At 43.8% G+C, this 22,844-nt stretch overlaps 1 protein-coding gene across 1 annotated transcript in view; it reads left to right on the forward strand.

Annotated features, from left to right (window-relative positions):
- Positions 1-22,844, forward strand: part of LOC109873408 (cation channel sperm-associated protein subunit gamma) — a 25,024-nt gene continuing 2,180 nt past the window's right edge. The window contains exons 1-26 of the mRNA XM_031807558.1: positions 1-87; positions 514-773; positions 875-928; positions 1,016-1,163; positions 1,321-1,444; positions 1,954-2,026; positions 2,277-2,432; positions 3,022-3,193; positions 5,726-5,863; positions 6,104-6,169; positions 6,511-6,633; positions 6,770-6,817; positions 10,760-10,889; positions 15,247-15,361; positions 15,513-15,674; positions 16,423-16,541; positions 16,808-17,021; positions 17,407-17,469; positions 17,617-17,818; positions 18,013-18,125; positions 18,446-18,526; positions 18,690-18,746; positions 19,061-19,217; positions 19,654-19,717; positions 19,876-19,974; positions 20,122-20,223. Of these exons, the coding sequence (XP_031663418.1) occupies positions 516-773; positions 875-928; positions 1,016-1,163; positions 1,321-1,444; positions 1,954-2,026; positions 2,277-2,432; positions 3,022-3,193; positions 5,726-5,863; positions 6,104-6,169; positions 6,511-6,633; positions 6,770-6,817; positions 10,760-10,889; positions 15,247-15,361; positions 15,513-15,674; positions 16,423-16,541; positions 16,808-17,021; positions 17,407-17,469; positions 17,617-17,818; positions 18,013-18,125; positions 18,446-18,526; positions 18,690-18,746; positions 19,061-19,217; positions 19,654-19,717; positions 19,876-19,974; positions 20,122-20,223 (3,038 nt within the window). The 5' untranslated portion in view covers positions 1-87; positions 514-515. The remainder of the gene's footprint in view (positions 88-513; positions 774-874; positions 929-1,015; positions 1,164-1,320; positions 1,445-1,953; positions 2,027-2,276; positions 2,433-3,021; positions 3,194-5,725; positions 5,864-6,103; positions 6,170-6,510; positions 6,634-6,769; positions 6,818-10,759; positions 10,890-15,246; positions 15,362-15,512; positions 15,675-16,422; positions 16,542-16,807; positions 17,022-17,406; positions 17,470-17,616; positions 17,819-18,012; positions 18,126-18,445; positions 18,527-18,689; positions 18,747-19,060; positions 19,218-19,653; positions 19,718-19,875; positions 19,975-20,121; positions 20,224-22,844) is intronic.

Here is a 22,844-nt window from a genome sequence, read left to right on the forward strand (position 1 = left end):
CGACAGTGCCGTTTTAATGTGCTTATCTGATTTGCTTGGTGAGGCCATGGCATGAGGGAATGTCCGTTGTCCCCAATTGAGTGAAAAGTAGGCTCTTTCTTTGTCTATTCATAACTGTTAAGCTAGCTACAGGTGTAAACTATATACTCAGATGTTGAAACAAATTCGCGAATTAGCTAAGTAATTTTGATTGAATTTGACTTGTGTCAGAAGTTTTGGTGACGTTCATGTCTAACGTTACTCAATGCGAGCTAGCTAACTAATGCATAGTTAGCTAACGTTATCTAGCTAACGTTACAGTACACAATAATGTTAAATTGGTGAAAGAAATTACTTTTGCAGTAAGTAGCTAGCCAGCTACTTTTACGCTCATACTTTTATTATCTTATATAACTAACCACCTGTGTAGATATTTGTAGTCAACTCTTTGTTAGCTAACGGTTAACTTGCTAGCAAAGTTGAATTTAATTTCACACAAATATCAACATTGTTTTTTGGTTTTGTCCATTTTAGAAATGTGGACCATCCAGGTCTCCCTCATTCTGAGCGTTCTGTGTGGAAGAGGATTAGGAGGAGCAGCTAGAGGAGAGTGTGAATGGGGTGTCAGTCTTTGTGAAATCGGTGACCCCCTCAACCGCATTTCAACCTGTAACTTTGAAAGTCCTCTGACCACCCTGTCAGGAGGCATAGAGATGCAGCAGTTCAGCACCAAGGTTCAGGATATTATAAAGACTCTGACTGACCAGCCAGTCAACACCCAGGAGAGTACCACTGTGAGTTTCCAACCCAGTCGAAGTACAGTGGTTGAGATTTATACCTTGTAACTAGAGGAAGATTCTTCACTGGTTAACTGTGCACAGTTTCTGTTCTGCAGAGTTATCTTGGCTTCCCTTACTATCTACGCATAGACCTACTGTGTGGTTCAAAGGTAACATAACACCTCTTACATCCTTTAATATGACTTATTTTGAATGCAAACACATTGACTAGAAGAAGAATCTACATCTACATACAGGAGTCTTCTAAGCGTGCCATTCGGGAGGCCCTTCTCACAGGGTTGACCCCCAATGTAGTCCTGACCTTCCAGGAACCTGTCCACCCCATCCGCCTCAAATCGCAGAGACTGCAGATCATCCTTACCACAGCCCCCCTGCTGGACAGTGGTGTGTGTGCATGTGTGTCAGTTTTGTCTTGCATGTTGATTTGAACTAGGCCGAGTTTTTATGAGCTACATGTGTGGTCTGTTTGTAGAGTGGAATTCACTCATGTTCATTTGTGCTCCCGGTCAGGAACGTCAAGTGTGTGTGTTTCCCCCTGCAGTGCCCTGTGACAGCGACCTGTGCCAGCTGGGTTGGTATGCTCCCATGCCCATCCTTAATGGGTCGGTAGTATACAGGGTTCAAGTGGTGTCAAATGGCCAGGGTCAACTGGTGCCTGAGAGAAGGTCAGTGACAACTGTTTGTGTATTTAAATGTGCATGCATCCATAGGCCTATACCACACAGTGCGTGCCTAGCGTTGGTCATGTACTTGCTTCACTTTACAGGATGTCAAATCGGCCACACGTAAAAGTTTACTATTGAATTCTCATCTAGAGAATATTTTTTGGGGTATGTCTATTAAGCAATAAGGCACGAGGGAGTGTGGTATATGGCCAATATACCACGGCTAAGGGCTTTTCTTATGCACAACGCATCGCGGAGTCCCTGGACACAGCCCGTAGCTGTGTATATTTTGGCCATATGCCACAAACCCCTGAGGTGTCTTATTGCTATTATAAACTGGTTACCAACGTAATTAGAGCAGTAAAAATAAACGTTTTGTCATACCCATGGTATACGGTCTGATATACCATGGCTGTCAGCCAATCAGCATTCGGGGCCAGAACCAAGATCATGACTCTCTCTCTACATGACTGCTGAACTGCATGCTGTGTCTGTGTTTGTGTGAGCAGCTTTGCAGTGAATGTTAATGGCTATGTGCGCACCACTGACAGAGGGGAGACGGAGATCTCCTTTGGTACGGAGGTGAGGAACAGACAGATCCACAAAGAAGAAGGAGAGAGAAAATTAAGCTAACAGACATTCTGTAGATGGTTTTGTGTGAAAATGTTTTGCACTAGGTGTCTTCTGAAGGAAGGATTTTTAAAGACATGTAAACAAATGTATTGAAGTTGATTATCCACGAGTAATTGTTAATGTATAGATTATTTATGATATTTCAAATGTATATACAGTGTTCTGCTCTTTCTATCTCTCTCTGTTCGTATGTCTATAGATGCCAGCACTGGAGGACATGATGGTTTTGGGCAGTCCCTCTCGCCCTCTGTGGGCGGTGGTGCAGAGTTCTCCCGTCCTCATCCTCCCTGGTATTCCTGGCTTCAAGGCTGTTCTGATGACCGCCACAGAGTTCCAGCACACCTCCCCCATCGAGGTAAAACCAGTCACATAGTATAAAGATGCAGGCTCATTGACTGTTTGTGTGAGTGTGTAGTACTGTGTACCCAGCAGACCTGGGTTCAAATAGCATTTGAAAAAAGGTCAATCTATTTTGTCAGGGAGTCATGCTGAGACCAAGGTCTATTTTGCAGATTAGCCCTGTAATTACAAAAATAAAAGTCAATACAATACATTATGCAAAACAGAGATACATTCATGGAAGGCAAACACATTCTTCGTCAAAAATCAGCTGCCTGAATTGCTATAGAGGCACCAAGTCATCCAATTTTGGAGAGTTTGAGATTATTCCACAAGGTGAATTTTTTTTAAACTATACATAAAGATGAAAATGTTTGAAAGCTTTAGTTGTGCTTGATTGCTCTTGCATTGTGCAATGGAACTAATGGAATAGTCCTTAAAGTGCAAACCCTGCCCATCTGTCACACCAAGCAGGCTCAAGCAAACGTTTCATTTTAGTCAATTTCAATTCCAATTTTCCTGAATGCTTCTCCATAAGAAAAACATTGTAATTTCAGTTTACTACCTGAATTTACATGGAATTGACCCCCACGGTTTACACTTAGGTGGGCATCGAGAGCTGTTGGGCGGGCTCCCTGAACTGCCCCCAGGTGGAGTTCTCCTCCATGATCTTGGAGGCAATCTCCACAGAGAGCTCCCTGTTCATCCGCCAGAACCAGCTGCTGCACCGCTTCGTGGGCAACTTCTCTCTGCTGCCTCTAAGAGCCCCGCCCTCAGGTACCAGCACACCGTCAGACACCGCTGGCTCCCATTCACCCTGCTTACACACTGGAACATGAAATCGGGAATCTCTGTCCCCTGTGTCCACAGAATAAATCAAATCAAAGTTTATTTGTCACGTGCGCCGAATACAACAGGTGAAATGCTTACTTACAGGCTCTAACCAATAGTGCAAAAAAGGTATTAGGTGAACAATAGGTAGGTAAAGAAATAGAAGAACAGTAAAAAGACAGGCTATATACAGTAGCGAGGCTATAAAAGTAGCGAGGCTACATACAGACACTGGTTGGTCAGGCTGATTGAGGTAGTACAGTGGGGCAAAAAAGTATTTAGTCAGCCACCAATTGTGCAAGTTCTCCCACTTAAAAAGATGAGAGAGAGGCCTGTAATTTTCATCATAGGTACACCTCAACTATGACAAACAAAATGAGGAAATAAAATCCAGAAAATCACATTGTAGGATTTTTAATGAATTTATTTGCAAATTATGGTGGAAAATAAGTATTTGGTCACCTACAAACAAGCAAGATTTCTGGCTCTCACAGACCTGTAATTTCTTCTTTAAGAGGCTCCTCTGTCCTCCACCCGTTTACCTGTATTAATGGCACCTGTTTGAACTTGTTATCAGTATAAACGACTCCTGTCCACAACCTCAAACAGTCACACTCCAAACTCCACTATGGCCAAGACCAAAGAGCTGTCAAAGGACACCAGAAACAAAATTGTAGACCTGCACCAGGCTGGGAAGACTGAATCTGCAATAGGTAAGCAGCTTGGTTTGAAGAAATCAACTGTGGGAGCAGTCATTAGGAAATGGAAGACATACAAGACCACTGATAATCTCCCTCGATCTGGGGCTCCACGCAAGATCTCACCCCGTGGGGTCAAAATGACCACACCGGGGGACCTAGTGAATGACCTGCAGAGAGCTGGGACCAAAGTAACAAAGCCTACCATCAGTAACACACTACGCCGCAAGGGACTCAAATCCTGCAGTGCCAGACGTGTCCCCCTGCTAAAGCCAGTACATGTCCTGGCCCGTCTGAAGTTTGCTAGAGAGCATTTGGAGATTGGGAGAATGTCATATGGTCAGATTAAACCAAAATATAACTTTTTGGTAAAAACTCAACTCGTTGTGTTTGGAGGACAAATAATGCTGAGTTGCATCCAAAGAACACCATACCTACTGTGAAGCATGGGGGTGGAAACATCATGCTTTGGGCCTGTTTTTCTGCAAAAGGACCAGGACGACTGATCCGTGTAAAGGAAAGAATGAATGGGGCCATGTATTGTGAGATTGAGTGAAAACCTCCTTCCATCAGCAAGGGCATTGAAGATGAAACGTGGCTGGGTCTTTCAGCATGACAATGATCCCAAACACACCGCCCAGGCAACAAAGGAGTGGCTTCGTAAGAAGCATTTCAAGGTCCTGGAGTGGCCTAGCCAGTCTCCAGATCTCAACCCCATAGAAAATCTTTGGAGGGAGTTGAAAGTCCGTGTTGCCCAGCAACAGCCCCAAAACATCACTGCTCTAGAGGAGATCTGCATGGAGGAATGGGCCAAAATACCAGCAACAGTGTGTGAAAACCTTGTGAAGACTTACAGAAAACGTTTGACTTCTGTCATTGCCAACAAAGGGTATATAACAAAGTATTGAGATAAACTTTTGTTATTGACCAAATACTTATTTTCCACCATAATTTGCAAATAAATTCATAAAAAATCCTACAATGCAATTTTCTGGAGAATTTTTTTTCTCATTTTGTCTGTCATAGTTGATGTGTACCTATGATGAAAATTACAGGCCTCTCTCATCTTTTTAAGTGGAAGAACTTGCACAATTGGTGGCTGACTAAATACTTTTTTGCCCCACTGTATGTTCATGTAGATATGTTTAAAGTGACTATGCATATATGATGAACAGAGAGTAGCAGTAGCGTAAAAGAGGGGTTGGCGGGTGGTGGGTGGTGGGTGGTGGGACACAGTGCAGATAGCCCTGTTAGCCAATGTGTGGGAGCACTGGTTGGTCGGCCCAATTGAGGTAGTATGTACATGAATGTATAGTTAAAGTGACTATGCATATATGATAAACAGAGAGTAGCAGCAGCGTAAAAATAGGGGTTGGGTGGGGCACACAATGCAAATTGTCCAGATAGCCATTTGATTACCTGTTCAGGAGTCTTGGGGGTAAAAAATTGTTGAGAAGCCTTTTTGTCCTAGACTTTGTCCTAGAAATTGCATAGTTGATTCTCAAACTGAGACTACAGCACCTAGAGACGCATGAACACAGATGAAATTGCATATTCATTCATGAATTGTATGTTTCTGTCCAAGTTAAACAACTCAACTATTTTTGGATCAGCTGCATATGTAAAAATACTGTCAATGGATGACTCACATTGGAAAAAAAACAGTGGCAAAATTTTGGGCACAAAGTCTCTTTGTGGCCATAGCAATCAGATCCACTAACAAAACCGTACATGGCTCCATTAAAACTCTCCGTATCCCCCTCTCTCTACCCTGTGTCAGAGGCGTGGCAGCAGGTGCTGCGCACAGTGTGCGTGTCCCGCATGGTGCCTGTGTTCATCCCGTACCACGGCACCGAGTTCTTCTACATCCTGGGAGGAGGGTGGCAGAAGGGCACCCTCTACAGGGCCCAGGTCTACGGTCAGTCAGTCAGTCAGTTAGTTAGTTATTCAAGCAGACAGGTAGCCAGTCAATTAGTCAAACAATGAATCAGTCAGCCAGTCAGTCCCAAATCTCTGGCTGTCAGATATGATTATTTTTTTATTCCGGCTAAATGCTTAGCTGTCTCTTTGGGATTTACTTCTCAGTTTTTTTCTTATCACACAATTCTCTTATTCTTTACTTCTCTTATTATTTTCCACGGTTCAATTTCCCCAACAGATGGGGATGTGACGTTTACTCAGTTGCTAGACTCCAAGGGCAGCACTGCTTGCGAGTTTATGAACAGTGAGTTCACCAGCCACTATATTTCCATGAATTACCATGAATGTTTTATATAAAAAAAAAATTGACTGTCTAATGTAGGCTAACTGATGGTTGTGTTATGATATATTATTTTTCATTGTCTGCACACCTGGGTAAAATTGTATTTTAAATTATTTGAAATGCTTTATCTGTTCTTGATTGAACTTTCCTGGCTTAATTAACCAATAAAATAGTTACAAAGGTGCTAACCCTGCCCATTTGGTGCTCAAGCAAACGCTGGAAGTATTTGAATGAATTCAAGTAGTATTTGAACCCAGGTCTGAACTGTTTAGATTCACCCCTCATGTGTATATTATCCTCAGGTAAAGCCTGCCAGGTCAAATGGGCAGCCCAGGATTCTTCCCACAACCACCTGATTGACTTGGTTCTCCTCGAACTGCTACCGGACAATAAACAGGCCCACTCCTACCACCTCCTCATATTAGGTACAGTAGTAACATGTTATTTCAGATGATTTACAGAAACTTTGAAGCCCGAAAGTCTGCACACTATAAGTTCAATGTAACAGAGTGGTGTGAGAAGTAGGACATGTAATAATAAGACTGTTTCTGGTCTTTGCAGACAATAATTTCCACCTTGGCGACACCTTGCCCAAGTATATACCAAAAGGTATTTTCTGCCGCTCTTATATATGTTTTGCATTTTGTAACTGAGTTGAGTTGGTTTAGACTCACTCCTCAGGTTGAAATACCCCCACCCGCTAGCTTTTCGGTGGTGCAGCTGGCTAAGGTGTTTCCAGAGGACGGGCACGTGTGTTTGCAAGACAGAGGATGCAAGATTGAGTTCCAGTGTGAACTCTTGAACGAGGAAGCTAAACTATTGAGCGACAGCGTGACCACATTAATATTATGTATTATACAGTGAGGGAAAAAAGTATTTGATCCCCTGCTGATTTTGCACATTTGCCCACTGACAAAGAAATGATCAGTCTATAATTTTAATGATAGGTTTATTTGAACAGTGAGAGACAGAATAACAACAAAAAAATCCAGAAAAACACATGTCAAAAATTTTATAAATTGATTTGCATTTGAATGAGGGAAATAAGTATTTGACCACTCTGCAAAACACGACTTAGTACTTGGTTGCAAAACCCTTGTTGGCAATCAGAGGTCAGATGTTTCTTGTAGTTGGCCACCAGGTTTGCACACATTTCAGGAGGGATTTTGTCCCACTTCTCTTTGCAGATCTTCTCCAAGTCAAGGTTTCGAGGCTGACGTTTGGCAAATCGAAACTTCAGCTCCCTCCGTAGATTTTCTATGGGATTAAGGTCTGGAGACTGGCTAGGCCACTCCAGGACCTTAATGTGCTTCTTTAGCCATTCCTTTGTTGCCTTGGCTGTGTGTTTTGGGTCATTGTCATGCTGGAATACCCATCCACGACCCATTTTCAATACCCTGGCTGAGGGAAGGAGGTTCTCACCCAAGATTTGACGGTACATGGCCCCTTCCATCGTCCCTTTGATGCGGTGAAGTTGTCCTGTCCCCTTAGCAGAAAAACACCCCCAAAGCATAATGTTTCCACCTCCATGTTTGACGGTGGGGATGGTGTTCTTGGGGTCATAGGCAGCATTCCTCCTCCTCCAATCACGTTGAGTTGATGCCAAAGAGCTCCATTTTGGTCTCATCTGACCACAGCACTTTCACCCAGTTGTCCTCAGACGGGCATGTATATGTGCTTTCTTGAGCAGGGGGGGACCTTGCGGGCGCTGCAGGATTTCAGTCCTTCACGGCGTAGTGTTCCCAATTCTTTTCTTGGTGACTATGGTCCCAGCTGCCTTGAGATCATTGCATGGAGCCCCAGGCCGAGGGAGATTGACAGTTCTTTTGTGTTTCTTCCATTTGCGAATAATCACACTAACTGTTGTCACCTTCTCACCAAGCTGCTTGGCGATGGTCTTGTAGCCCATTCCTCGTTTTTGAAAGTGTTCAGTTTCATTAAAATAAGATGAACCCTTACGATGCTGCTCTTTGGTCCTCTCCTTCTTCCCAAGACAACCGTTACCAGAAACACCCACCAAAAATGGACCAAGCAGCGTGGGGGGGAGTGTGGCGAAGTCAGGTAGGAGACCTGAACCAACTCCCCGTGCTTACCGGAGAGAGAGAGGGACCAGGCAGGCACCGTGTTATGCGGTGGAGCGCACGGTGTCCCCGATGTGTGTGCATAGTGCGGTACATTCCAGCTCCTCGTATCGGCCGGGCTAGAGTGGGCATCGAGCCAGGTGCCATGAACCCGGCTCTACGCATCTGGTTTCCAGTGCGTCTCCTTGGGCCGGCGTACATGGCACCAGCCTTACGCATGGTGTCCCCGGTTCGCCAGCACAGCCCAGTGCGGGCAATTCCACCTCGCCGCACTGGCCTGGCTACGGGGAGCATTCAACCAGGTAAGGTTGGGCAGGCTCGGTGCTCAAGAGCTCTAGTGCGCCTGCACGGTCCGGTCTATCCGGTGCCACCTCCACGCAACAGCCCTCCTGTGGCAGCCCCCCACACCAGGCTGTCTCTCCGTCTTCTCCCTACAGGTGCTCCCGCCTGTCCAGCGCTTCCAGAGTCTCCCGCCTGTCCTGGGCCGCCAGAGTCTCCCGCCTGTCCTGGGCCGCCAGAGTCTCCCGCCTGTCCTGGGCCGCCAGAGTCTCCCGCCTGTCCTGGGCCGCCAGAGTCTCCCGCCTGTCCTGGGCCGCCAGAGCCTCCCGCCTGTCCTGGGCCGCCAGAGCCTCCCGCCTGTCCTGGGCCGCCAGAGCCGCCCGCCTGTCCTGGGCCGCCAGAGCCGCCCGCCTGTCCTGGGCCGCCAGAGCCGCCCGCCTGTCCTGGGCCGCCAGAGCCGCCCGCCTGTCCTGGGCCGCCAGAGCCGCCCGCCTGTCCTGGGCCGCCAGAGCCGCCCGCCTGTCCTGGGCCGCCAGAGCCGCCCGCCTGTCCTGGGCCGCCAGAGCCGCCCGCCTGTCCTGGGCCGCCAGAGCCGCCCGCCTGTCCTGGGCCGCCAGAGCCGTCAGTCAGCCAGGAGCCGCCAGAATCGCCCTTCACTCTGGAGCCGCCGGAGTCTCCCCCCTGTCCGGGACCCATTTCTAGGGTCCCCAGTCCGAGGTCCGTGGCGAAGTTCGCCGTGTTTAAGAGGCCACGGAGGCGGACAATGAGGCGGAGAAAAACTGTGAAGTGGGGTCCACGTCCCGTGCCAGAGCGGACAGACGCCCACCCAGACCCTCCCCTATAGGTTCACCTTTGGGGGGGGGGGGGGGGGGTACTGTCACGTTCTGACCTTAGTTCCTTTGTTTTGTCTTTTGTTTTAGTATGGTCAGGGCGTAAGTTGGGTGGGTTGTCTATGTTAGTTTTTCTATGATTTTCTATTTCTGTGTTTGGCCTGATATGGTTCTCAATCAGAGGCAGCTGTCAATCGTTGTCCCTGATTGAGAACCATATTTAGGTAGCCTGTTTTCTATTGTGTTTTGTGGGTGGTTATTTTCAGTCTTTGTGTGTCTGCACCAGATAGAACTGTTTCGGTTTCACTTTGTTGTTTTGTTTTTGAAAGTGTTCAGTTTCATTAAAATAAGATGAACCCTTACCACGCTGCGCTTTGGTCCTCTGCTTCTTCCCAAGACAACCGTTACAATTCCAGCCTTGTGTAGGTCTACAATCTTGTCCCTGACATCCTTGGAGAGCTCTTTGGTCTTGGCCATGGTGGAGAGTTTGGAATCTGATTGATTGATTGCTTCTGTGGACAGGTGTCTTTTATACAGGTAACAAGCTGAGATTAGGTGCACTCCCTTTAAGAGTGTGCTCCTAATCTCAGCTCGTTACGTGTATCATTTTTTATTTTATTTCACCTTTATTTAACCAGGTAGGCAAGTTGAGAACAAGTTCTCATTTACAATTGCGACCTGGCCAAGATAAAGCAAAGCAGTTCGACACATACAACGACACAGAGTTACACATGGAGTAAAACAAACATACAGTCAATAATACAGTAGAAACAAGTCTATATACGATGTGAGCAAATGAGGTGAGATAAGGGAGGTAAAGGCAAAAAAAAGGCCATGGTGGCAAAGTAAATACAATATAGCAAGTAAAACACTGGAATGGTAGATTTGCAGTGGAAGAATGTGCAAAGTAGAAATAAAAATAATGGGGAGCAAAATAAATAAAATAAATACAGTAGGGAAAGAGGTAGTTGTTTGTCTGTGAGCTGCTCTGACAGCTGGTGCTTAAAGCTAGTGAGGGAGATAAGTGTTTCAAGTTTCAGAGATTTTTGTAGTTCGTTCCAATCAAAGACACCTGGGAGCCAGAAATCTTTCTGATTGAGAGGGGGTCATATACTTATTTCCCCCATTTAAAATGCAAATCAATTTATAACATTTTTGACATGCTTTTTTCTGTTTTTTTTTGTTATTCTGTCTCTCACTGTTCAAATAAACCTACCATTACCATTATAGACGGATCATTTCTTTGTCAGTGGGCAAAAGTACAAAATCAGCAGGGGATCAAATACTTTTTTCCCTCACTGTATTATGTGAAATATTGACTTGTTTTACATTAGGGTGAGTAACGGTGTGTGTTTGTGCAGGCAGTGGAGACTCGTTCACGGTGGTGACCAAGACTCAGGAAAATGTCACAGTGACTCTGCACTTGAGGGGCATGGTGTTCAACCCCATCAGTGCCATCCTCTACATCTGGGGCAACGCTCTGCTCTGCTCGTGGGTATTCAGCTGTGTGTGTGTGTGAGAGAGAGAGAGAGAGAGAGCGGCTAGCTTACATTTAGGGTTCATATAGCTATAGATTTGAGCGACAGGACTGTGAGCACACACAACTGAAACCGCCTCTGAAATAAAGGCTAGAAAGTAGCAGAAGTGTGTGCATAACGTTCGTGTAAGGGTTTCCATTAGGAAAATGTGGCGCCGAACATTTGGCTGGCATTATTTTAATTTACCAGACACCCACGGTTCTCAGAATGACAGAAATCACCTCTCCATCACGGTTGACAACTCCACAGTGTCGCCCTCCCAGAGTGCAAAGAACCTTGGCGTGACCCTGGACAACACCCTGTCATTTTCTGCAAACATCAAAGCAGTAACTCAGTCCTGCAGGTTCATGCTCTACAACATCCGTAGAGTACGACCGTACCTCACACAGGAAGTGGCGAAAGTCCTAATCCAGACACTTGTCCTCTCCCGTCTGCACTACTGCAACTCGCTGTTGGTTGGGCTCCCCGCTTGTACCATCAAACTCCTGCAACTTATCCAGAACACTGCAGCCCACCTGGTTTTCAACCTTTCCAAGTTCTCTCATGTCACCCCGCTCCTCCACACACTCCCCTGGCTTCCACTTGTAGCTCGCATCCACTACAAGACCATGGTGCTTACCTATGGAACAGCAAGAGGAACTGCCCATCCCTACCTTCAGGCTATGCTCAAACCCTACACCCCAACCCAAGCACTCTGTTCTGCCACCTCCAGGTCTCTTTGCCCTCCCATCCCTAGGGCAGCTCCCGCTCAGCCCAGTCCAAGCTCTTCACTTTCCTGGTACCCCAATGGTGGAACCAGCTTCCCCCTGATGCTAAGACAGCAGAGTCCCTTCCCATCTTCGGAACACCCCTGAAATCCTACCTCTTCAAGCAGTATCTTAAATAATCCGCCTCACCTTGAGCGCCCCGCCCCCCCTTCTAGCTCTGACTACTTTGAGGAAGAATTTACTGTCTATGCCTGTCATGTGTTTGTCCCACCTAACTGTCTTTAGATGAATGCACTAACTAGATAAGAGCATCTGCTAAATGACTAAAATGTCAACTTAATTAATCCTATTAACAGAATATGCAACTCGATGATTCAACTGCGTGCGTACTTAACAATTCCGTTTTAGAATAAAATGACGAGTAACGTTAGGCCTAATGAACAGCAAAATCACTAGTCTATGTCAATCTATTATCCCCCATAGTAGAAAAGTTGACCTATTCTAAATAGCCTATTCCAAACAGACTCTGGGATGATATATCCCACATTCATGTAACCAGTAGGCCAAGGCAAAAAAAATAAGCCATGAGGCTGATGCAACAGATCAGAATGTTTCGCTTAAAATGTTGATAAACCATTATTTCTTCACATTATAAGCGGAGCAATGCGCAGGTTTGTGCCTTTGGCTACTGGACAATGAAAGAAAGTTGATTTGAAAACCAATAGAACATGAGAAAATGGGCTACTTGTTTCAATGGCATATTTATGAAATAATTACCTCCCATGTTTGGTTGTGTTTTGGCTAGGCCGCTTTGAAGCAAGGTGAACATTCCTCATAATATGTCGTAAAATGATCAGGTTTCAAATAAATAAGTGTATGTTTTCAAAATGCATACTGCCTCCAGCTCATTGCAAAGTGGTGTGTGACGAGCTGAAGCCTGCCTACCGTTATATGCACTTGAATGGCAAAGGGGAAGTGTGCTTCAATTACAGTTGAGAAATAAAAATAGTAGCTCTTTTTAGCCGTGGCTATTAAAACTGTTTTTAACATGCGATTTAATTTAGAATTGTTTGCGCAATGATTGGGATAAAAATAAACACATTTCACTCCAGCTGCAACAGAAGCTGAAACAGATTTTCAGCTTTAACTAGACTCTCTTATCTGTATGCTGTGCACATGTGATAAATAATAATCATAACGACTAATGAAAATACATCTGGCCATTTAATTCCTCTAAATTATGCAAAGTAACCCATAGACCGATAAATGAGTGGTCAAATGTATTTGCATCAACTGGTATTTTCATAAATGAATAGGCTAAAAAGCATTATTTTGCAATGGCATTTTATTTTTATTTTTTTCAGATAATTAGCTGACACCAAGTTTATTTCTCGGTTTATAATTTTTTTTATCTGCCAAAAGCCAGCTACTACCGGCTAACGGAAACCCTGGTGCATGTGTGTGTAAACGCAGGTACAGTTGAAGTCGGAAGTTTACATACACTTAGGTTGGAGTCATTAAAACTCCTTTTTCAACCACTCCACAAATGTCTTGTTAACAAACTATAGTTTTGGCAAGTCGGTTAGGTCATCTACTTTGTGCATGACACAAGTAATTTCTCCAACAATTGTTTACAGACATTATTTCACTTATAATTCACCGTATCACAATTCCAAAGAAGTTTACATAACCTAAGTTGACTGTGCCTTTAAACAGCTTGGAATATTCCAGAAAATGATGTTATGGCTTTAGAAGCTTCTGATAGGCTAATTGACATAATTTGAGTCAATTGGAGGTGTACCTGTGGATGTATTTCAAGGCCTACCTTTCAACTCAGTGCTTATTTTCTTGACATCATGGGAAAATCAAAAGAAATACAAGACCTCAGAAGTTTTTTTTAGACCTCCACAAGTCTGGTTCATCCTTGGGAGCAATTTCCAAACGCCTGAAGATACCACGTGCATCTGTACAAACTATAGTACACAAGTATAAACACCATGGGACCACGCAGCTGTCATTACCATTCAGGAAGGAGACGCGTTCTGTCTCCTAGAGATGAACGTACTTTGGTGCGAAAAGTGCAAATCAATCTCAGAACAACAGCAAAGCATCTCGTGAAGATGCTGGAGGAAACAGGTACAAAAGTACCTATATCCACAGTAAAATGAGTCCTATATCGACATAACCTGAAAGGCCGCTCAGCAAGGAAGAAGCCATTGCTCCAAAACTGCCATAAAAAAAGCCAGACTACGGTTTGCAACTGCACATGGGGAAAAAGATTGTACTTTTTGGAGAAATGTCCTCTGATCTGATGAAACAAAAATAGAACTGTTTGGCCATAATGACCATCGTTATGTTTGGAGGAAAAAGGGGGAGGCTTGCAAGCTGAAGAACACCATCCCAACCGTGAAGCACGGAGGTGGAAGCATCTTGTTGTGGGGGTGCTTTGCTGCAGGAGGGACAAGTGCACTTCACAAAATAGATGGCATCATGAGGAAGTAAAATTCTGTGGATATATTGAAGCAACATCTGTCATGGAAATGTCCTTAATTACCAAATGATGAGAGAGCAAATCACACACCAGTCAGAGTTATGCTTAATCTTCACCTTTAATAATAATTAAGCTTTTGCAATAGCATTTTGACTTTCAACATTTCAGTATCTCTAATGAAAAGTTGAGAGTGGTCATCATAATGGCAACTGAGATCTTTTATAGCAAAGATCCACCCCCCCCTAGACGACATGACAAACCACAGGTCTTAGGAACTTACACAAAGAAAGACTTTACTTCAGAGAGGAGTATCCCATAGCCAGACAGCATTGGCTAAACAAAGCTCTTATCTCGTTCTTGGTACAAAGTGGTACCAAGACATTACCCCCACCCAATGATATATATCAATTGTCATTTTAGACACTCCCATCCCAAATGCAACCAATTCTGGACAAACTCACGGAGAGGAGAGTTAAAGTTAAAGCTTGGTTGCAAATGGGTCTTCCAAATGGGCAATGACCCCAAGCATACTTCCAAAGTTGTGGCAAAATGGCCTAAGGACAACAAAGTCAAGGTATTGGAGTGGCCATCACAAAGCCCTGACCTCAATCCTATAGAAAATGTGTGGGCAGAACTGAAAAAGCATGTGCGAGCAAGGAGGCATACAAACCTGACTCAGTTACACCAGCTCTGTCAGGAGGAATGGGCCAAAATTCACCCAACATATTGTGGGAAGCTTATGGAAGGCTACCTGAAATGTTTGACCCAAGTTAAACAATTTAAAGGCAATGCTACCAAATACTAATTGAGTGTATGTAAACTTCTGTCCCACTGGAAATGTGATGAAATAAATAAAAGCTGAAATAAATAAAAATCTCTACTGTTTTTCTGACATTTCACATTCTTAAAATAAAGTGGTGATCCTAACTGACCTAAAACATGGAATTTTTACTAGGATTAAATGTCAGGAATTGTGAAAACCTGAGTTTAAATGTATTTGGCTAAGGTGTATGTACACTTCCGACTTCAATTGTACATGCATGATGCTTGCATGAAGGTAGATCATATTTGCAGAAAGTCATTGTCCATCGTTTGTCTGTGGTTCCCAACAGTCAAGACCAGGGGATGAGCTACCTGTTCTTTAATGGCTTCCCTCTGGATCAGATGATCAAGTACTTCACTCTGTCCTACCACGGAGAGTTCGCCTTCGTCACAGAGACCGAAGAGGTATATCCGTGTGAAGTACTTTTTTGCTCATTCATTGTGAAATTACGTGTATTTGTGTTACAAACTTTTGTGATATGAAACACTAATTTGTGACAATATAAAATGAGTGTGTGTGAGCATGTTTGTTTGTGTGCACGTGTGTGTGTTTCAGCTGTGGTGGGGGCAGGAGGGCGTGGACCAGGTAATGCGAGTGCGCCCCTCCCTGGGCTGGCAGGCCTTCTCTAGCCTGCAGGCTCTGAAGGGCGACAGCTCCTACTCCATGACCCACAGCCTGCTCACTGTCTTCTACGACTGGGACAAACAGTTGCAGGAGGTAACCCTATAACTATTATAAATTTATAAACGTGGATTGTGTATCAGTCTCATAGGGATGTGTATGATTAACCAGATTGACAAGTGTATTGTGGTAGAATCAGACAGTTGTGGCAGTCTTAAGATTTGATCACAGTTGTTATATAAAATAGGTTGTACATCACTTGTACAATCTGAGTGTGCACTAGGCCTATTTGTTTTCATGAGAATATACACTGCGTGTACAGAACATTAGGAACACCTTCCTAATTTTGAGTTGCATCCCCTTTTGCCCTCAGAACAGCCTCAATTTGTCTGGAATGGACTCTACAAGGTATCAAGCATTCCACAGGGAAGCTGGCCCATGTTGACTCCAATGCTTGACACAGTTGTGTCAAGTTTGCTGGATGTCCTTTTGGTGGTGGACCATTCTTGAAACACACGGGAAACTGCTGAATGTGAAAAACCTGAGTGCCATACCCTTTTTCAAATGCACTTAAATCTTTTGTCTTGTCAATTTATCCTCTGAATGGCACACGTCTCAATTGTCTGGAGGCTGAAAACTCCTTCTTTTAACCTGTCTTCTCCCCTTCATCTACACAGATTTAACAAGTGACATCAATAAGGGATCATAGCTTTCACCTGGTCAGTCTTTGCAATGGAAAGAGCAGGTGTTCCTAATGTTTCGTTTTCTCAGTGTAGATGTTGTATAATTCCACCTGTGGGAGGTTGACGGTAAACCCTCTCTCGTCTCTCTTTCCTCTCGTTAGGTGGTTTACACAGTGGACTCTAAAGGAAAGGGTTCTGTGGTGAAGAGGGAGCTGCCTGTGCCAGAGATACTTTCCTATAGCCACTTCTCGACCACCCCCCGCAAAGTCCACCACTTGGAGTACTGTTCCTTTATCTGGGTTTTCTACTGACTATACTTCAATGTACATTTTTTGCCGAATATATATATATATATATATATATATATATATATATATATATATATATATATATATATATATATATATATATATATATATATATATATATATATATATATATATATATATATATATATATATATATGTATGTATGTATGTAATGTAATGTAATGTAATGTATGTATTACCATTTTCCTTTCTCCCGCCCTTTCCCCTCTCCCCCCAGGTCGTTCAGTGCCTTCTCTTTTCCCCTGACCTGCCCCTTCTTCTGGGAGCACATGGCAGACCTGCCCCACCCAGAGCCCTACAACCGCATCCAGCAATACCTGACCCGGCCCCCCCTGGTGCCCACCTCCTTGGGCCTCCAGACCACTGCCTCCCTGGCCACCTACCAGGGCCTGCTGCACCACCTGCTCCAACTGCACTCGGACTACATCATGGTAGGCCTACATCAGCCGTCTGTCTGCTCCATACCACGCCCAATCCCAAGTCGACCCCAATTCACTTGTGGGGATGAGAGGATTTCCCCAGGTCCTACAAATGAGAATGTCATCTCGATCAACATACCTGGTAAAATAAGGGTTAAAAAACATTTGACCATTATCTACCTCAGATCTCTACAAGTGCATAGAGCGAAGAATCGAGGGGCCGATTTGGGATTGTGTCCTACTCCTTCATTCTCCTTCCTCAAGCTCCAGTGTAAAATACCGCCTACCATCAGGCTGGTGAAATCCCTCACCTCAGTGCTGTTGTGATTGCCAGAGGAGGCATTGCTTTTGTGAAGGATTTAACGATACTGACTTGATTGACTTTACCTCTTTCCAGGACATTGGCGACCCCGTCCATAACCCAACCTGGCGCTGGTGGAAGGACAAAGTTATATATGCGGTCAGATTCTTCTTCTAAGAGTTTGACCCTGCACAGAAAACACACACGCACATATGGATACACACACAAATATATACACCATCTGTCACTCTACATGAAAGTTTCCTTTTACCCCTTAATACCAATCATGTCCTCTTGCCTCCCCAGGACTACTACTTCTACATGGCTAGCAACGGCGTGTCGTCCACAGGCTTCAACGTGGAGATTGGGGGCTACTCCCGGGCCTACATGAGTTCGGAGATCACCTTCCCAGACATGGTGTACCTGGACCGGGTCTCCTCCTTCTCCTTCTCCATCTACATCGCCTGCGGCTCAGCCAAACACCTCTCTGTGGAGGAGAAACCCCGAGGTGGGAGCAGAGAATGGGCTCATGTTCATTAGGCTATATTTAAAAGAAAGTGAATGCTATTTGTACTCAAGTCATACACCAGTGAAAAGCATTTCAACATACTAATGAACTGTTTAAGAGCATTCTGTTGGCGTTCCTGTGATGTTGTTTTACGTCATTTGTTGTGTGTCTCTAATGATTGTCGTACCTTAAAGAGCTCAGTGACATCAACTACATCTGGCTCTCAGCTGAGGTATCCAACAACCGCTACATCCATGTGTCTGTGACCAGGAACGAGCTCTTCAACAGAGGGGCCGTGTTATATAAGGTAACACATACAGAAACCAAGCCTAAGATACCTCAGTATGTCCTTGACTTTTACAACCTACAACATATTTCTCACACAGCTTCATTTTCACATATTTTCAGTTGATCACAGTGGCAGTGTGCTCACAGCTCAGTGTAATATAATATTTGCCATTTAGCAGACACTTTTATCCAGAGCATGCATGCATTTTCATATCGGTGGCCCCAGTGGCAATCGAACCCATGGCCCACGACCCTAGCGTGCTCTACCAACTGAGCAAACAGGATAAACTGTATAGTGTTACCATTACATAACAACATTTTGTTCTTCCGCGTTCCCAGGTGACTGTGAAAGACAGGGGGCTGTTTCCCGGTCAAGTGCTGGCGGGTGAGGGGCTCCTGGCTTTCAACCTCCTGCTAAGGGTGAGATGCGAACGGCGGGGGCCTGGAACAATATGGCTCATATATTTGACAGGGAATGCTACAACTCTGAATGTTTGGAGATGTTTTATGAGTAGTGTTGTTGAGTCTTCTATCCACCAGGTGTCTCTTTCTCTCTCTCTCTCGAACTGATGTGTGAATGCAGGTGAGCAGCTCGGAGATGAAGTGCTACCAACAGAAAGACCAGGGGATAGCCCTTAGAGTCAGTATTATGTTGTCTGTACTCCATCTATGCTGTCCTATTTTGTTATACTCATTTAGTAGGGTCAACTTCAAGACAACCCAATGCATTGAAAACACTGGTGCTATAGGCCATTCAATGCCATCTAATGCATAATTCACATGGCTCGATTATTTTCCTTTCATGTCATCCTTTCCATCACAATTCCAGCAACTATGGTGGATGTGTTACCAGGCTAGCCCAATACAGCTCAGCTCAGCCCTATAGTGTGACCAGGCATACATGTCTCTGCCACCTGTAACTGATATTCCGTTTTGTTTTGCACCACCACTTAGGGGCTGCACAGGGTGCCCATCTACATTGGCTGCCCTCCCGGGAACCGCCTGGCGTTTGACATCACAACCACCCTGGAGCAGTGTGCCAACAACAACAAGCGCTACTTCAACTGCCCCAAACCCGACCCCATCATGCCTTGCTTTTACTACGAAGACCGTGAGACTATGACCCTGAACTAAACCTGATTTTGAAATAGTCAACGTTTGCGAAGACATAAGTTTTGACCCTCTACCTAAATCTAAATTACATACATACATCTTGTACATTAGTGCGACGGGGAGCACGGCAGTGAAAATGTATAATGTAAGCCCCCTCTAAATAGGGAAAGGGGGATACCTAGTCAGTTGTACAACTGAATGCAGTCAACTGAAATGTGTCTTCTGCATTTAACCCAACCCCTCTGAATCAGAGAGGTGCTGCAATAATCGACATCCACGTCTTCAGCGCCCGGGGAACAGTGGGTTAACTGCCTTGCTTGGGCAGAAGGACAGGTTTTTACCTTGTCAGCTCAGGGATTCGATCCAACTACTAGGCTACCTGCCGTCAACTACCTACCCAATTTACATGTCCTCCATTGTGTCTCTGTCTGCAGTGTTCTATCCCTTCTTCTTGATCCAGGACATGGTCTCTGGAGAGTCCGAGAGATTCCTCGGGAGGTAAACCCCCTCCCCCTTCATATTAATCTCATCTCCTCTTGTGCTGCCTTTTTGTACTCAAGACATAAAAAGAAACGTCTTTGTGGTTTCTATACATTAATTGCTGTTGTTGAAGCCCATGGCTTGATATCATACTGTCTCTAATTGTTACACTACAGCTATACCTTTAAGGTGGTTGGCGGAGGAGCTTACTCGAAAGATCACATCCGCCTCTACACTCCAGAGGAGGTGCTTATGTATAACAGCCTCAACTACAGGTAATGGAGTTGCATTGGAGCTACACAGGAAAACACACAGGAACCAAATGTATCGTTTTAATATATTAGGACCAGGTTGGTTTAAAATACGATACCAATAGAGATGCATATGTGTGTGATTCACCCTGGTTTCCCTCTGTCCCACAGCTCCCAGAGGACACTGGTCTGGATGTTTGAAGACATGGACAGCAGTGTTAATATCACTAAGGAAGGATTTGTGGTCATGCATGGCAATACAAACAAGATTCGGTAACACTCACCTACACATATATACATATATACACATTATTTCAGCTTTTATTTCTTTCATCACATTCCCAGTGAGTCAGAAGTTTACATACACTCAGTAAATATTTGATACATTGCCTTTAAATTGTTTAACTTGGGTCAATCGTTTCAGGTAGTCTTCCACATGCTTCCCACAATAAGTTGGGTGAATTTTGGCCCATTCCTCCTGACAGAGCTGGTGTAACTGAGTCAGGTTTGTAGGCCTTTTTGCTCGCACATGCTTTTTCAGTTCTGCCCACACATTTTCTATAGGATTGAGGTCAGGGCTTTGTGATGGCCACTCCAATACCCTGACTTTGTTGTCCTTAAGCCATTTTGCCACAACTTTGGAAGTAATGCTTGGGGTCATTGTCCATTTGGAAGACCCACCAAGCTTTAACTTCCTGACTGATGTCTTGAGATGTTGCTTCAATATATCCATATAATTGTCCTTCCTCATGAAGCCATCTATTTTGTGAAGTGCACGAGTCCCTCCTGCAGCAAAGCACCCCCACAACATGATGCTGCCACCCCCGTGCTTCACGGTTGGGATGGTGTTCTTCGGCTTGCAAGCCTCCCCCTTTTTCCTCCAAATATAACGATGGTCATTATGGCCAAACAGTTCTATTTTTGTTTCATCAGACCAGAGGACATTTCTCCAAAAAGTACAATCTTTGTCTCCATGGGCAGTTGCAAACCGTAGTCTGGCTTTTGTGTGGCGGTTTTGGAGCAGTGGCTTCTTCCTTGCTGAGCGGCCTTTCAGGTTATGTTGATATAGGACTCGTTTTACTCTGGATATAGATACTTTTGTACCTATTTCCTCCAGCATCTTCACAAGGTCCTTTGCTGTGGTTCTGGGAGTGATTTGCACATTTCACACTAAAGTACGTTAATCTCAAGGAGGTAGGACACTTCTCGTTCCTGAGCGGTATGATGGCTGCGTGGTCCCATGGTGTTTATGCTTGCGTACTATTGTTTGTACAGATGAGCGTGGTACCTTCAGGCGTTTGGAAATTGCTCCCAAGGATGAACCAGACTTGTGGAGGTCTACAATTATTTTTCTGAGGTCTTGGCTGATTTCTTATGATTTGCACATGATGTCAAGCAAAGAGGCACTTAGTTTGAAGGTAGGCCTTGAAACACATCCACAGGTACACCTCCAATTGACTCAATGATGTCAATTAGCCTATCAGAATCTTCTAAAGCCATTACATAATTTTCTGGAATTTTCCAAGCTGTTTAAAGGCACAGTCAACTTAGTGTATGTAAACTTCTGACACACTGGAATTGATACAGTGAACTAAATTACTTGTGTCATGCACAAAGTAGATGTCCTAACCGACTTGCCAAAACTATAGTTGACAACTAGAGTTGTTGACAACTAGTTTCAATGACTCCAACCTAAGTGTAATGTAAACTTCCGACTTCAACTGTATATATACACACATACCTATATACATACATATATATATACACACACACACACAGTCATACTATTTGAAGAATGTATATGTGTATGTATAAATATATATATACACACGTACACAAATATATACACATATATATATATATATATATACACATATATATATATATATATATATATACACATATATATATATATATATATATATATATATATATATATATATATATATATATATATATATATATATATATACACACACGTGTATACCACTAGAGTGAAAGCACCGCCAGCATTCAAAAGTAACCAAAACATCAGCCAGGAAGCATAGGAACTGAGAAGTGGTCTATGGTTATTACCTGCAGAACCACTCCTTTATTGGGGATGTCTTGCTAATTGCCTATAATTTCCACCTGTTATCTATTCCATTTGCACAACAGCATGTGAAATTTATTGTCAATCAGTGTTGCTTCCTAAGTGGACATTTTGATTTCACAGAAGTGTGATTGAAGTGTGATTGACTTGGAGTTACATTGTGTTGTTTAAGTGTTCCCTTTAGTTTTTTTGAGCAGTGTATATATACATACATATATATATACACACAACACACACACACATATACCCTTACGCATCACTTTGTATACCAGGGTTGGCTGGCCTTCTCTAGTCACTCGTAGGCTCAGGCACTGGTATACTTTGATTTACAAAGCCATTTTGGGTTTACTGCCTTTTTATTTGGGCATTTTTATTGTTCAGAAATGTGGTGGGTACTCTCTTCGTTCGCTGGACTTTATCCTGCTAACTGTTCCAAATGTCTGAACTGAATTTGGTAAAAGGGCTTTTATGTACTCTGCGCCATCGTCTTGGAACGCCTTACAAAATACTTTTAAACTGGAAGAACTTGTCCCGATTGGTATTTTTAAATCACTGATGAATGATCTTGAGACTGATTCCCTGACCTGTCAATGTTTTTAATTTGCTGTTTTGATTTTGTTATACTCTTGTGAATTCTATGGTGATTACTTGTAGTTTTTCATGTTGTTTTTTTTGTAATGACTTGGTGCTGCCTATCTTGGCAAGGACGCTCTTGAAAAATAAATTTTAAATCTCAATGAGCCCTTCCTGGTTAAATAAAAGTTAAATTAAATAAAAAATACATACTCACAGTGCATTTGGA

Source organism: Oncorhynchus kisutch, linkage group LG28 (genome assembly GCF_002021735.2).
Source record: "Oncorhynchus kisutch isolate 150728-3 linkage group LG28, Okis_V2, whole genome shotgun sequence".
NCBI lineage: Eukaryota > Metazoa > Chordata > Actinopteri > Salmoniformes > Salmonidae > Oncorhynchus > Oncorhynchus kisutch.